Source organism: Teleopsis dalmanni, chromosome 2, assembly GCF_002237135.1.
Source record: "Teleopsis dalmanni isolate 2A chromosome 2, ASM223713v2, whole genome shotgun sequence".
Classification (NCBI taxonomy): domain Eukaryota; kingdom Metazoa; phylum Arthropoda; class Insecta; order Diptera; family Diopsidae; genus Teleopsis; species Teleopsis dalmanni.
In genome coordinates, this window is record NC_051847.1 from 106,235,507 (window position 1) to 106,253,124 (window position 17,618).

Sequence of the window (17,618 nt, forward strand, 5' to 3'; positions counted from 1 at the left end):
GTACCGTAGCCACTGAAAGTGATCAAGGATGAAATAATTTACTCACAAAGTTCTGGCAACTACATGAAGTTGCGAGGCATGATTTGCAACTTAGAAATGTCGAGAAGAAATGTGAAACAGCATTCATTCAAAACACTCAACAAAATAACGAAAGACGGTTCAATATTAAGATTCAGTTCACAGATTATGCATCTGCCCTTGGTGAATCAAAACAAATGACTTTAAATGGATTTTTGAAACTGGAACAAAGTTTGAGCAAAGACTCCAAACTACGATTGGAATATGTCGGTTTCATGAGGCCATACATATAATTTCATAGAATATAAATACAAAGGATAATTCTACATCAAGAATTATCAACACAAATTGAATTATATTATTTCAAGTGGTCGAATTACGTCTATGGTAAATAATACAAGTTCACAGAATTTATATATAAGGATATTTCTACATCAAGAAATATCGATACTAATCATTTTTTTCCCTTAGAAAACACATAAGTCAACCAAAGTGAATCGAGTACAATTTCTACAGACATCCTACTGAACTCATTCGCAGCTTCAGATCATTTGGAAGAGACAACCAGCGTTCTTCAATCTACACCGTGATTTAAGCAGTTATTTATAAAATTAAGCTAAACAATATTTACTCACTTTCAATTTATTTAATAATAATAACTAATAAAATATAGAAAACTTAAACGCGTCTTTGAATAATTTGATTATATATAAAATTTATTGTAACGAACCTGGAGATGTTGAGGATACCCCAGCAAAACGAAACGACCCCAAGAAAGTGTCGTTACAACCTGTCAGTAATTGTCAACCATAATTTTTGCACATTATTCCAACAACAAACTTCAGCCATGTTTTCCATTTCAGTCAGCTACTCTCTCATTTTTATTAGATTCTCCATCAAATTTTTTCAGTTCTTGTTCAATATATTTTAAATACATATTATTCTGAATCATTTTCTCTTCAGCATAATTTTCTAATTTAAAGTTCGGGTCATAATTTTGTTTATATTCTTCATTTGCTGCTACGCCATTTGCTGACATAGCAGTTGTTGCCGTTACTGTACTTATTTAATTGTTGGTGGAGTTTTTGCTACTTGTCTCTTGGTTTTACAAAGTTCTAGTAAATCACGTTTTACTTTTTAGTGGTATTAGAGACCACGTTCTATTTTGTAGTCACTTCTGACAGCATGCAGAAAATCAATTATTAAAAATATACTGCAAAATAATTAGAATATAATTCAAATCACTTTAAGAAATTTACAATATAAAATATCTTTTTCTTCTTATTCGACACTACAGTCCAGTGTGAACTTTGGCTTCATTCACAGCCTGTCTCCATCTGTTTATGCAGTATTTTTCTAATTCAAAACTCCGAGCTTTCTGGCGTCCTCGTACACATTTTCCTTCCATCTCAGTTTCGGTCTGCCTCTATGCCTTGTTGTCATCGGATTAGAATTAAATATATTTGTCGAGTTTCTTTCAGGTCCCATTCTTACAACGTGAGCTACCCATTGCAGTCTTTGTGTTCGAAAAATCTTACTATATTTTCATTTTTAAACAGCTCATCAATTTCGTTGGTTGTGCGTCTTCTAAATATCTCGTCGTCCATTCAAATAGGGTCATATACTTGGCGAAATATTTTTCTTTCAAACATCTGTAGCGCTTCTTCGTCAGCCCTTGTCATTGTCCAGGACTCCAAGCCATAAGTAGCTACCGGTCTTATTATCGATATATATATTGGAAATCCTTAGATAATACCTGATTTCATAAGGACTATATTTTTATAAAAACATCTGTTTGCCGCTTGTAAACTGACATTTATACCCATTCTCGTATCGTAATTTTTATTAATCAGAGGTAAAGGTAGGTAAAGTAGTTCATGCATTTGCATTATCCTTTTGCCTTATTAACTTCGGATAATGTGTTCAAGTTTCATTTATTTTCAGACCAATGTTTTTAGTTTTTTTTTTCCATTGCATAAAGATGTTTGACAGTTCTCTTTCGTTTGTTGCAATAATTGCAACATTGTCTGCCTAGTCACAGATTTGATAAAATTTTATTATAATAATTCCACGCTTTTCAATTGAGTGTTATAATGAAAAAAAATGCTAAGAGGGTATCGTCTTGAACAACACCTGAGCTTATTGTACAAGGTTCTAAAAGTCGTCTATTCAGGATAACTTTACCAGTTGAGTTTTCAAATATCATGCTAATCAAGCGAATAAGGCTAGCACTTTCAAGATATCAGATCTCTCAAGGCTACCAAAGGCGTGCTTGAAGCCTTGGAAAAGCATGTGAAGAGTGGTGTTATGTTTGTAGAATTTTTATATGACTTGACGCAAAACATATAGTTCATCTGCCGGCTCTAAAGCCACATTGATATTTGCCGACTATGTCGTCTATAATAGAGGCGGCCTATTGCTTCTAGTAGTTTGTCTTTCAGGATAGTAGAGAAAATCTTTTATCCAACATCTATCAACGAAAATCGTCTATATTTCCCGCATTCGAGTTTATTGCCTTTTTTATAGATTGGGCATATTAAATTGCTTTTCCATGATTTCGGCATTTGTTTCTGTTGCCATATTTCGTATATCAAAGAGTGCAATTTTTCTTTTATCTGATCACAACCAATTTATATAACTCTGCTGTAATGTTATTTTCAGCTGATGCTTAACACAGTTTAAGCTTACTTATAGCCTTATCGCCGTTTCGGCTGAGTACACCGTTATTTAAGCTTGGTTGTAAATATCTATTTATGTATATACACATATATAAATGTAAAAAATGTTATTTATTAATGCAGTTATTATGCAAAAAAAAATTTTTATTAAATGTTATGAAATGCAAAAAATGTTATACAATGTTACAAAATTCAAGAAATGATAAAATGTTCACTATTAATATAATACGTTCACTACCACGAACGACCGCACACGTCTGACTCCTTCAAACCACTGTCGACAATTGCCCCGTTTCTCTTCTGTGACAGACAGCAACTGTCATGATTACAGTGATGCCACTCTGTTACACTCGGCCATTCTGCACGTCATCTGTCTCATATGACTCTTTCTCCTCCTCTTCCTCGCTGTCGTTCGTGTCCATATACTGCCATAGCTGCATGTTATCGGCGCTGGTTGACGTTGTTACCGGAAATTCTGTTGCTTTTTTAACGTCATATCATCCATTTCGCTTTAATTTAATAATTTTATATGGCCCCATGTACTTGTTTCCCACCTTTTTTTTTGTTGTGAATTGCGTAACTCGAATTGCTACTAAATCAGCCAACTGCCAACGGTGTAAACTTTGTAGATGTATGCACGTGTGCGTTTATTGCTCGTTGTACTTGTGATGTGTATTGGTACCATCGTTCAGGTTCTGCTGCTGATATCTTCGCTAAAACTGCTAGGATTACTCTGTTCACCCTCTCAATTTGGCAGTTTCCCGTTGGTACTCCTGTTGTTGTCCCTACGTGTTCAATTGTGTGCGTTGCACAGAATTCTTTGAATATCTTGGACGTAAATGCTGAGCCCTCAACACTTATGATTCGCTGCAGACTGCCGAAAATTGTTACCCAAGAACTCATGTGTTTGACCACCTCTTGTGCATCTGTTGACTTTGTTGGATATAACCACGTATACTTTGAGAACCCATCTGCCACTGCGAATATGTATTTATAACTTTTTGCTGTAGCATCTAACGTACCCAGGTGATCGATGTGAATGGTGTTCAGCGGCGTATCACCTTTATTGATGCAATGTAAAAACTTTTCTTGTTTGCCCAACTTTCTGTTATGGAGTATGCATTCGATGCGATTCTCAATGATCTGCTTCGTTTTTCTTTCTAGGTGAGGAATATAAAACTACTGTCGGACTGCATGCAGGGTCTTCTGTGTACCCATATATCCGAAGTTATAAGTACGCCTTATAATTTCTCTTCTCATCATTTTAGGTACTGCTAACAAATCTTGTCTATCAATTTATTTATATATCAACTGACTCTTCATTTTGTAGTTCGCATATGGCTGCTTTTTAACTATTTCCGTCACTGCTGCTAGGTGTTCATCTTTTTGCTATGCCTTTAAAATTTGCGCATACACATCCGTTGATATATTCATGACCGGAAAACGACTCATGTTATCAACGTGCTTCATTCTGCATGCTGGTCTGTGTTCAATATTATACGTAAAATCCTGTAGGAACATTAGTCATTGCATTACCTCTCTGGGTATATCTTTCTTGGCGTTCGTCTGCTTAAAAGCCAGTTACTAAATCAAACTGAATGCCCATAAGATAGTGTCTTAACTTTTTTGTCGTCAGGTACGCTGCTTTTACCTCTAAAAAATAACTATACAATTTTTCTTCCTTTGCTGACGTTTTTTTACTCCAATAATAAACAGGATGCCACTTATTGTCATGCTGCTGCATAAGTGTTGCTCCAAAACCATATTTGGATGCATCGACGTGTAGTTGTGTTTTTGCGTTCTGCTTAAATATTTTTAACACTGCTTCTTCCATTAGTGCCGACTTCAGACTTTCAACTGCTCGCATTTGTTTTTCTTCTATTTTAAACTCAGCGTTTTTCTTCAATAATTCAGTTAACGTTCTCGCTAACAAGGCTTAGTTTTGAACGAATTTTCTGAAATACCCCGTCAGACCCAGAAACGCTTGGACCCCTCGTATTTTTTTTGGTAATGGAAAGTTTTTAACCGCTTTAACCTTCTCATTCCCAGGGTGTATTTTCCTATCTCCGACTTCATGTCCCAGAAAATTTATTCTAGTCTTCAAAAACTGACATTTTGCCCGGTTTATTTCAAGCCCAAACTGTTGTGCTCGCTCTAATACTTGTTGCATAGTGCTCACACATTGCTCTGCTGTGCTTCCGAAACTTACAATATCATCGTTTACTTGCTGCTGAAAAATTTAACTGACATAGCGACTAAATACCGCCGGTGAATTACAGAAACCAAAGGAACATCCTCGATTATCGGTAACGGAAACCAGTCTCTCAGTACCAACGTATTCAACTTACGAAAATCTACGCACAATCTGAAGCTACCATCTTTTTTCTTTGCTAGTACTACTTTGCTTGCCACATCGGAGCATGACTTTCGTACATCACATTGCTTTAGCCACTCCTCTACTTGATTGCGTACGAATTCCTGTTCTAGCATTGCTAATCGACTAGGTCTTTCACGGAACACTATATTCGCAATTTAATACAATTCTTAATTTAATTGGACTGGCTGCTGGATTGTCACCTGGTTTATAATTGTTGATACATTGCATCACAGTTTCTTTATACTTCGGCGCAACGTCGATCTCAGTATCGGTACTAACCACATTATAAATATTGTAATTCTCTCCATATGAACTATCATTTGCATCTGTGAACGCATAGCATCCAGCACTTATAACTACTTTAAATTTCTTCAAAAAATTATATCCCAGAATCACGTTAGTATTCATTTTTTCATCTGCTACAATTAAATATTTGTGTTTTGTTGCCAATTTATCAACTTCAACTTTGTAATGAACCTACTTTTTCCTAGCCGGGGTAGTTCTCAGCCTAGTCCAAGGTCTTACAAGAAAATTTCTATTCGCGGGGACCCAGCGTTCAACTAATGTCGTTTCTACCGTTGAAGTAAGATGCCGTACAACAAAGTAATTATTTTCGAATTCAAGCTTTTTTCTTTATTAAATAATTTGTAATATATGTATAACAATCAATGTATTTTAAATAAAAAGAAAAACAATTTATCAAATAATATCTTTACAATTACTCGTAGGTAATAATAAGCAAATAATATTTAACAGATTTCAATTTTATTGAACAATTTGTAATATATGTATAACCATAAATGTATTTTAAATAAAAAAAACAATTTGTCAAATAATGTCTTTACAATTACTCGTAGATAATAATAAGCAAATAATATTTAACTGATTTCAATTTTTAAAAAAAATAATATTAATTAATCATATTTTAAGTTTAACGTTTTATAAATGCATTTTTATGTTCACTTAAATACAACAAAATTTATAAAAAAAACTCATAAAATGTTTTTAAATAAAAATATAAGGGAAGAAGAATTTCTATTAAGCGTAGTCGTGTGAAGATTACTTTGGTATTTCACTTAGAATTTTATGTAATATTTTTACATTCCTTAAATGTGGATTAAGTAATTAAATTTTTAATGTTACACTTTATAATTAATTAAGATTATATTTGCATATAACAGAATACATTTTTTTCACAAATATCTTGTTTTCAGTTGTTTAATTTCAATTTTTACAAAGATACATTTTTTTTCATAGATTCTATTTCATAAGAACTAATAATTCATGAGCTTGTTGTGTTTAGAAAGTTTATGCTCCTATGCGCTTAACTTGAAGCCTTTACGATTGTGATTGCCTTGTTGTTACTTGTCTCATTTCCATTTAAATGAATAAAATTTGTAAATATTCAATTATACAATTTTTAATTTGTTAATTTTTAAGCAATTCGTCCGATTTAAATAAAATAGCTTATAAATTCGCGCTTATACATTGAAGGTACTTACGCGAAAATCTGCACTGTGTTTTATACATATATAAGTCTTACCCTCTCTGGTACATCAGGGCTGCTTACAACGTCCAGCGATGAGTATAACGAAACACCGATCAACACCGAGAGAGACACCCAAGCCGCGCCACGTCTTTTGCTTGTGGTGTCAACACGTTTATACGTACGAACGAGCACCAGTACAAAATCCTTTAATTGACCACTGTTAAAACCGTCAATTATTTCTTTTGTACTGTGTCTATTAACAATATTATCCCGCTTCGCGCCGTGTCGATAAACTATTTCAATCTTTTCCTTTATATATTATAAAAAAAATTTACACAATTTTGATAATTTTATTTCAACTTGTTAATTTTATATTAAAATAGTTTTAATTGTTATATAAAAAAAATCACTTAAGCGCTTTTTCTCTGTTTTATTAACACAAATCCGCAACTTGTAGCAATATTTGAATCTTGTTAATTTTTCTTTATATTAAAATTGTAAAAAATCTTGTTGCTATTAAAATCGTTAATTTTAACATTAAAATAGTTTTAATTGTTATATAAAAAAAATCACTTAAGCGCTTTGTCTCTGATCTATTAGCACAAACCCGCTACTTGCAATGCAAAGAAAACCTTTTTTTTTTATTTATTTTAAAAAAAAAAACTAGGTAATCAACGTCACGGGTACGATGCGTTGCGTTCAACATAAACACGAGCCAAGAGACAGAAACTCCTCCGCTTGCGCCTTTTATTCTCCTTTTTTCTAACTGCGTCGAGCGGACTTTTTTTGCTAGCCGTTGTTCGGTCAATGCCCTCAACATTTCCCCTCATCAGGTATTCTGTTGGTTTCTTTTCAGGCTTCTGAAAGCTTTAAACTATACTCGCAGCTTTTTCCCTATTATCCGCTGCAATTTTTGGCGATCAACCGAAATGCACAAAACAAATTAAAAAATGACATTTCTCATTTTTTTCTATTTATGTTTTGATCATGCTTTGTTTTTTTTTTTCCTTTTTAATACAATGTGTTTCATGCGGTTCGCGAAAAGTAATTTAAATTTATTTTAATTACTATTATTCGAATTAAAATAATTAAATTAAATATTCACAAGGGTGTTTCACGGTATGTATAATATTCTTGTATAACATCAAATTTAATTTTATGTATTTTCAGACTTTGCCAATCGTACACGTTCTGTTGATGCGGGGTGGGCTGTTGCGGTTTGGTGTAGCGTATGGTGGTGCTGTATAGCGAAAAAGTTATTGCTTTGTTGGAACCAATTGTTAAATTCAATTCTGTAAATTTTTTCCATCAAGGTGCATCCATTGTATTTTATGCAATTATAAGCAGAAGTTATAAGCAACAAACATGAAGATGTACTGGCAAAATATGGTGCTATATCAGCTCAAGGTATTCTGGATATTGGAGCTTTGTTGTTGGGCTGCGGAACCCACGATGTTGTAACAATTAAATTGCCAAAAATTTTAATCGTTACAACTTCTGTTGTAATTTCGCCCAATACTGCCGAGCTGATATTACCCAAGCCATAAAGCTTAATTGAACTATTTTGTACTTTGTGTGTCTGGAATTTTTACTTTACTATACTTTCGGTCATTAGCGACACGTCTGCTCCAGTATCCACCAAACATAATGTGCTTTCTTTGTTAATTCTTATCTCCTTTAGACGATTTTCCTCTATTATTCTCTGCAAACTTCGTTTTACACTCGTACAATTTCTTGCTATGCCGTTACACTTAAAACATTTTGTTTCAGCTTTACATTTGGCTAGTTTATGTTTATGCTGCTGCTATTTTGCGCATTTGCAGTATATACTCATAAAAATTTTCATCTTTTTGCTTTTTGCGCAAAGCCAACTGTTTATGTACTTCTGCACTACTTAATTTTATATCAAACTCTTGTATTAGTGCTTCACATAATGCTTCGTAATTCACCACTGTTACAGGTTCCAAGATTAGATTCGCCGTTCCTCTCATCTTAATGCGCGCGTTAACATACTTTTGCTTTGCGCCTAGTTCGTATGCTTTGGCATTTTCTTCAAAATTATTTATCCATTGCTGAATCGGCATATTTACTCCGTCAAATTCTGGCACTATTTTTGCGAAACATTCAATACTTATACCTCCGTTTATTTCACTTTGTTCAATTTCTCTTAGTAACGCATCCATTGCCTTGCTAAATTCACTAACATGCACATATTCACTATTTTCAGTTTTTGTTATGTTCTGCTCTTCTGAGGCTTCGTTCTGTTTATCCGCGTTTGCATTTTTACCGCGCACAATTTTTTTGCTGCACTTTTTGGCTTTGGACGAGCCCCCAAATGTAAGAAATGTTATTTATTAGTGCAGTTATTATGCAAAAAAAAGTTATAAAATGTTATGAAATGCAAAAAATGTTATACAATGTTACAAAATTCAAGAAATGATAATATGTTCACTATCAATATAATACGTTCACTACCATGACCGACCGCACACGACTGACTCCTTCAAACCATTGTCGACAACTGCCCCGTTTCTCTTCTGTAACAGACAGCAACTGTCATGATTACAGTGATGCCACCCCGTTACATATATATATATATATATGTGTGGCGAATCCACCATACACAGACTCCAGCGCCATCTAGTGCCAAAAACATTTCAGTTGGCACGACAACCGACTTCAGCATCAAGAAGGGAAGAAGAAGATAGCATTGTGCCTTTTTTGGTCAAGCAGTTTGTTTCAATGACGTGCCATGTGTTAACAACCGCCGTTTGTAAAGAACCAAAAACACATTTTATTTTAATTTATTTTTCATTATCGTGTAAATAATTGACATCAAGTTTGTAAATAATTCATTAGTAGTAAGAAATAAACATTGTGTGGTAAACTAGCCACATATTTGGTCACCCCGACAACTGCTTAATAAAAACGATGGAGAATTCGGAGAAAGAGGCAGGAGACAAGTCAGTGTCCGTGGACGCCACTTTAGCTACGGTAAAAACGGACATCGATGCAGTTAAAGTAACAAATTTACCGACATTCTTACAAACGGATCCAGAACTGTGGTTTACTTAAGTTGATGCATTGTTACACATCAATCGCATCACTTCTGACCTGTCTAAATTGTACATAGTAATCACAGCATTGGACGCCGAAACGCTTCGTCAAGTGTCCGACATCGCGAAAAGCCCACCAACAACGGGCAAATATGAAACACTCAGGAATGAATTAATTTCGCGATTTGGCGACTCTCGCCAAAAACAACTAATAAAATTGCTAACAGATTTGGATGTACCGAACAAACGCACAACGCAGTTACTACGAGAGATGGGAGATCTTGCAGTATCAAACATCTCTTACGATGCTTTGTCAGCGCTTTGGCTACAGCGTTTGCCGAGTAATATACGATGCATTTTATTAGCATGCAGTTCCAATAATGTTAGCCAGATGGCTGAATTGGCAGACAAAATAACCAACAACATTCCCACGCCGCATTATGTAATATCTACTTCAACAGCACGTAAGCCTCACAGCAATACAGGGGAATCAGACTTAGAAGCACGTGTATCCGCTTTAGAAATATCATTCCAACATGTGGTGGCTAAATTAAGCGAAGTAACAATGGAGCTCACTCGAATAACAAACTCCGGCTCGAGCAGAGGTCGTAGCTTCAGCAGGAAGCCGTTTAAGAGCCAACGTGAGAATCGTAAGGTGTGCTACTATCACATCAATAGCTGCTACGAAATACGTCAAACCATGCCAATTTGGTAGTCAGGCAGCCAATGTTAAACAAAAAGAAAACTCAAACCGTAGCCGTCAACAAGTGCAGTAAACGACAACGTGCGGCAAAACTGCACTAAAGAAGCTCGTTCACACATTGTCGATAGTATTTCAAACATGAACTTCCTAATTGACACCGGTTTAGCAGTATTAATCATTCCGTTAACAGCAATCCCATGCAATTTTATTCCAGATAGTCTAAAACTGTTTGCAGTGAACAATTCACACATTAAGACGTACGGTACCAAAAGACTTAGTCTTGATCTTGGTTTACGACGCAACTTTACATGGACCTTCATCATAGCAGAGGTCAAGTTCAATTCTGGGCGCAAATTTTTAAGCCATATACGGTCTAATTAAATATTTTTCGAACTAAACAAGACACTCCAACTGCAGACGCTCCGTTTTTTCTAAATTTAAATCTAAAATTTAAAAAAACAAATTTAAATAAGTGCACACAAAGATTAAATAATAAACGTACACTCTAGTTGTCGCGATCCGTGTCAGCATAAGTGCGGTTTATATGTTTAAATTACAAAATATATTTCTGAATTTTAATTTTATTAAAAAAAAAAAAATCAAAACAAATTAATCAAAAGCAATAAAATTATTAGTTACTAATACTTTCAAAACAGCTGATAGAGACAGCATTTGTTTGTTTATTCTTTAACGAAAGTTGCAATTTATAAAAGTGGCGTTGCCACAGTGTATATTTTTAATTCTTATGTAAAAATTTAATATTCTATATATATACTATATAATCAGTGATCATCAAACTAAAAAATTTATTTCTTTTAAAATTTAATTTTTTATGAACAATTGTAAAAGTAATATACGAAGACATTCACTAATAAGTGAGAATGGCCTAAATGGCTACATAACGTTTAATGCAGAAGACATTAAAATAAACGATCAACCTATAAACAAAACTATAGGTAAATCGAAAACCGAAATAAACATTAAAAAAACCGCTAGTGAGATTGCTATAGCAAATAAAATTAAATTAATTAGTAATAAAAATAATAATTTAAACATAACTTCTCCAAACAGTCCAAAAGATATAGTTCCATACGAAATTAATATGTCCACAAACACCAGCCACACTAATGACAAAAATAATGAAGCTCTTAATAAAAAAATGAGAGAATTATAAGTCTTATGCGGCAAACTTCATCAAGAAATTATTCAACTCAAAAGTGAAAACCAAAAATTAAGGTCGCAACTTGTAAACAACAATGCTCCGAAAGAGCAAACCACCATAACTTTCGAAACAGACGAGGAAGAGCTTGCTCGAGAAACCGACTGGATCGTTAAAAAAAATAATAAAAGAGCCTCAAAAAAGCGCAAAGCTACTACATTTCCAAGTGTGTCACCAATTCTCAACAATGTGACACAAAAGCATTCTAATGAAACGGAAAAGACATCAACCAAGTTTCGTCCACCTCCAATTATGGTAACTGTCTCTGATAATTACAATCACATAAGAAAAATTATTACAAAGGAAAGCAAAAATAAATTTTTGCTGAAACTAATGAATAACGACTTATGTAAAATTAGCACTTTCGATGGTAACGATTATCGGGAAGTAACTCGAGCTCTAAATGAAGCAAATCTCTCATGGCACTCTTATGAACATAAACAGCTTAGACCAATAAGAGTTATAGCAAAAAACCTGCATCACTCATGCGACCCTAAAGATATTGTAGGCGACCTTGCAGAAAAGGGTTTTAAAATTGTCAGCGCACTTAATAAGCTACCATTTAAAACCAAGAAACCACTGGATATGTTCATCTTAACCTTTGAGTCAGTAGAAGATACGAACAAAATCCATGAAATCAAAGAAATCTTAAATACAATAATATCTATAGAAACAATAAAACCCTCTAAACTTATCCCGCAGTGCACCAAATGTCAATCTTTCAACCATACCAAAAACTACTGTCAAAAGCAGCCTAGGTGTGTGAAATGTGCAGGTAAGCATGAAACTATATTTTGTGAAAAACCTGATGATAGTCACCCAAAATGTTGCAACTGTGGGGAGCAACACCCAGCGTCATATCGCGGTTGTGTAGTCGCAAAGGAGCTTCAAAAATTAAAAGACCAAAAAACAAAAAAAGTTCCTGTCCCAGTTCAAACAGATAATATCGAAAGACCAATAGTATATGTTTCAGGTAGATATGATGTTTCACAATGCGTTAATAATTCAACTTGTGTCCTTTCATCAATTGACTCTATCGAGGAAAAGTTAGAACGTTTATGGAAGCTAGAAGAAGTCTCGATCACTCCACATGCTTGGACTAGTGAACAACAAGTTTGTGATCATTTGTTTTCAGAAACAGTATGCAGAACAGATGCAGGTAGAGTTATGGTAAGGTTGCCATTTAAGGATAGTCCTCAGTGTTTAAGCAGTTCATACGGTACAGCGTTGCGCAGATTTATTGCACAAGAATATCGATTGTCACGGTCGCCTGAGCTCAAAACGCAATATGTTGCCTTTATGGAAGAATATCAAAACCTTGGTCACATGATTGAGGTAAAAGATCCAAATATTGATGAACCTCATTATTACATTCCGCATCATTGCTTATTGAAGCCAACCAGCACCTCGACGAAATTAAGAGTCGTATTCGACGCATCATGTCGAACCTCTTCTCAGAAATCTCTCAATGATATTTTGATGATTGGACCTACTCTTCAAACTGAATTGTTCATCCTCTTGTTACGTTTTCGCTTATTTCGTTTCGCTCTTACTGCTGACATAGTGAAGATGTATAGGCAAATTCTGATTGATCCTGAAGATAGAAAATTTCAGTACATTCTTTGGAGAAGTTCACCATCTACCAATATTCGTACTTTCCAGCTCAACACAGTTACATATGGAACAGCTGCTGCACCGTACCTTGCCATTCGTTGCCTATTGTATATAGCGCATCAATATGTGGATCAATTCAAGATTGCAGCTGAAGTAATCAAATCTTCGTTTTATATTGATGACTTATTGCATGGTGCAGATTCTCTTTCTGAGTTACATCAAATAAGATACGAATTGGAAGAGCTTCTAAAACAGGGAGGTTTCGAATTAGCTAAGTGGCACTCAAATCATCAAGCTTTTAGAGATGACACTACTATCAAAGATCTCAATATAGGTTCGGATGTTATTACCAGCACATTGGAACTGAAATGGGATCAAGATAAGGATGTATTTATTCCTTAATTTAATGTTAAACCAAACTCTATCAGCCGCATCACAAAAAGAACTATTTTATCAATTGCGTCGTCACCATTCGACCCATAAGGACTATTAGCTCCAATAACCATTTCAACTAAAATATTATTGCAAGAGCTATGGCTGCTTAAATTGGATTGGGACGAATCCTTTCCTCAAAACTTACATTCAGCATGGGAAAGGCTTTGTCACGATTTGTCATCATTGAACACCATTACCATTCCAAGGTACTGTCTAAAACCAAAAGCAAAAACAATTCAGCTCCATGGGTTCTGCGATGCATCGATTCGCGCATATGGTTGCAGCATTTACATTCGCGTCACAGATGATTCCAACCTCATAGAGGTTCAACTATTCGTATCCAAATCTAGAGTAGCTCCGCTAAAAAAACAATCGCTTCCAAAATTAGAACTTTGTGGAGCACTGCTACTTGCAAGACTTTACAACAAAATTAAATCGCTCTTCGAAAAGTTTGATACGGACGTCTATCTATGGTCTGATTCCCAAATCGTATTACATTGGCTTAAAATGCATTCGGCCACACTGTGTGCCTTCGTAGGCAATAGAGTTTCTGAGATTCAAGACCTCACCGCAGGTTCACATTGGAGATATGTCCACACAAATTGTAATCCAGCAGACATTGTGTCAAGAGGCAGCACTGTTAAGGATCTCACTAATTCTATTTGGTTTAAAGGACCTTCATTTCTTCGTCAAGAGATGTATAAGTGGCCTGCAAACAAGAACGACAACTTGGATTTTGAAGAAGTTAATAAGGAAAAACGAAAAGCAGCATTCAAGGTAACTGTATCAACCAATTATGTCATAGATATTATTGATAAGTATAGCTCACATACAACGGCTGTTCGTGTACTGGCTTGGTTGTTTCGTTGGTATCATCATTATAAGAAGAAGTTCAACCGCAATGTCTTTACAGAAGTTCTTACTCATGAAGAATTAGACCACGCCTTCCGATGCATCATTTCAAATATACAAGCTCAGTACTTTGCTGAAGATATTTATTTATTGAATCCAGGATCTATAACAAAAGGTTCATTAAAATACCTCAACCCATTTATTGAAGATACCGGTGGGTATAAGCTGATAAAGGTTGGTGGACGATTAGAATTGGCTGATCTTGCAAAAGAATGTAAACATCCTATCCTGCTGCCTAGCAAATCTGAATTCGTCATACGTTATGTTCGTTACTTGCATCGTAAGAATTATCATGCTGGACCTAAGGCACTAGTGGCACTCAATCGTTTAGAGTTTTGGATTATAAACGCCAGAGAGCTTGCTCGAAGAGTAGTCAGGCAATGTGTTCACTGCGTGCATTATAAGCCAAAACTATTGCAACAGATGATGGGCAATTTACCGGTAGAACGTCTCACACCGTCACGGCCGTTTGCGCGCTGTGGTATAGATTTTTGTGGACCATTCAACACGTATTTACGTATAAGAGGGAAGCCTCCATACAAAACTTATATCGCCATTTTTATTTGTATGGCAACAAAAGCAGTACACATCGAAGTTGTATCAAGTTTGTCAACAGACGCGTTCATTGCAGCATTAAAAAGAATGATTGGCAGGAGAGGCTTACCAAGTGATATATTTTGCGATAACGCAACCAATTTTGTTGGGGCTTCGAATCAATTGACAGAACTAAAGTCATTCTTGTTTAATAAAATAACCCAATCGTCTATCATTCAGTACTGCGCGTCTGAATTTATTAATTTTCACTTTATTCCGCCCAGGGCACCTCGTTTTGGCGGTCTTTGGGAGGCTGCAGTTAAATCCGCAAAAGGGCACTTATATAGAAGTTTGATGACTACTAAGTTAACATTTGAGGAGTTGTCAACAGTAACAACCGAGATAGAAGCTATTCTCAACTCTCGACCATTGACACCACTTTTGCCGGATCCTAGCGACTACGAAGCATTGACTCCTGCTCATTTTTTGATTAGGTGCTCTTTAAAGGCGTTGCCGGAGTGGACGGAATTTGCTAATACTAACATGCTCGACAAGTGGTCCCTCATCATCGGTTTGAAACAATCATTTTGGAAGCGGTGGTCTCATGAATACATAAATGAGCTACAGATGCGCACAAAATGGACCTGTGAAATACCAAATATCATGCCCAATGCAATGGTGTTAATTCATGAAGACAATGTGCCTCCACTACATTGGCAACTCGGAAGAGTTCTGAAGGTCATACCAGGCAAGGACGAGCATGTCAGAGTAGTTGACGTACGTACCTCAAAGGGCATCATTCGCAAACCTATCCACAAACTAGCCATTTTACCTATTGAAAGTCCTTTCAAGGAGGCCGGGATGTTGGGTAACAATACAAAATAACATAAAATATATAATGTTCATAAATAACGAAAGTTTTTGTATTATTGGCAACCCTGTTGCACAATGTAAGTTTTTAATAAAAACGATCAGTCTTGATCAAACTCGAATTAAAAAACAACGTGTTTAAATTCTGACCATTCTCCAATATTGCTTACTTATGGATGTAATATTTTATCTACGCTACCTAAACCGACACTAACAAACCGTTTAACAGACTGGAATTATTTTAAAGCCCAGATAAATGAAAATATTGACCTATCCTGCAAAATACGAAGTATAAATGACCTAGAGAGTGAAACGCATTGCTTTACAAGCTTGATTCAAAAATCGGCATGGCGCAGTTCTCCACTGCAGAATAGTAAGCAATTTGATAAAAACTATCCGGTCGAAATTTTAAATCTAGTCTATAATAAAAGAAAACTACGTTAAAAATAGCAACAATCACGATTAATGCAAGATAAAAGAAACCTTAATAATGCCACTCAAAAATTAAGAAGAGAAATCAGTAATTTTAAAAATGAAAATGTTAAGAAATATCTTACAAACTTGACATATGATAGCAAAACTAACTATTCTCTCTGGAAAGCTATGAAAAAATATAAAAGACCGATCACTCATAATCCTCCATTAAAAAAAGATAATAATGAATGGGCGAAAAGCAACATTGAAAAGGCACACGTTTTGGCTGAATACTTAAGTAATACCTTCAATCAAGAAGAAACTCATCATATAGAGCCAAATAACAACATAGATGATGAAGCTATTTTGCGGATAAAAAATAAAGAAGTAACTGGGGAAATCAAAAAATTGAAATTAAAGAAATCACCAGGATATGACCTCCTAACTAGTGAAGTGTTGAAAAAGCTACCTCCAAAAGGAGTAGCCAAACTTGCACAGATATTTAATGCGAGTATAAAATTAAATCATGTCCCTAGCTATTGGAAAGTTGCTGAAGTGGTGATGGTTCTAAAACCAGATAAGGACCAAAATTCTCCAACTTCATATAGACCAATCTCTCTCCTGCCAACCATAGGAAAACTGTTCGAAAAGCTTATCTGTAAAAGACTTGCAAAGGTAGTTTGTCAAAGAAATCTTATCCCAAATCATCAGTTTGGATCTCGGAAAAAACACTCAACAATCGAACAAGTACACAGAGTTACGCACGAAATAGAAAAGGCTTTAGAAAACAAAGAAACTTGTTCAGCTGTGTTTCTGGATATATCAAAGGCTTTTGACGGGGTTTGGCACTCTGGCCTGATATATAAGTTAAACACTATCCTGCCACAGCAATATTGTAAACTACTGGAATCGTATATTGGCGAAAGGTACTATCGAGTTAAACTAATTGACGCGTATTCGAAATTATATCCTATAAATCGCGGGGTCCCTCAGGGGAGTATACTAGGCCCATTGCTGTACCTGCTGTACACATATGATTTGCCAGTGAACCCAAGATGTATTGTTGGAATTTTTGCAGATGACACGGTATTAATGGCTACAGGTCCAAACAACAAGGTGTCTACCACTAAGCTTCAAATCGCTCTTCAAGAAATTGAACAATGGACAAATAAATGGAAGCTGATAGTAAACACTTCAAAATCTAATCATGTAGACTTTACTAACAAAAGAGAAAATCAAATTTCATTATTTCTAAATAGCGTAAAAATTCCAGTTGCAAATTCTGGGAAATATCTGGGT

At 35.2% G+C, this 17,618-nt stretch overlaps 1 protein-coding gene across 1 annotated transcript; it reads left to right on the forward strand.

Moving 5' to 3' along the window:
- The first annotated feature begins 14,096 nt into the window (after positions 1-14,096).
- On the forward strand, positions 14,097-15,920 carry LOC119675316. The gene has a single exon (XM_038086512.1). The coding sequence runs from the start codon at positions 14,097-14,099 to the stop codon at positions 15,918-15,920; it is 1,824 nt and encodes a 607-aa protein (XP_037942440.1).
- The last annotated feature ends 1,698 nt before the right edge of the window (positions 15,921-17,618 follow it).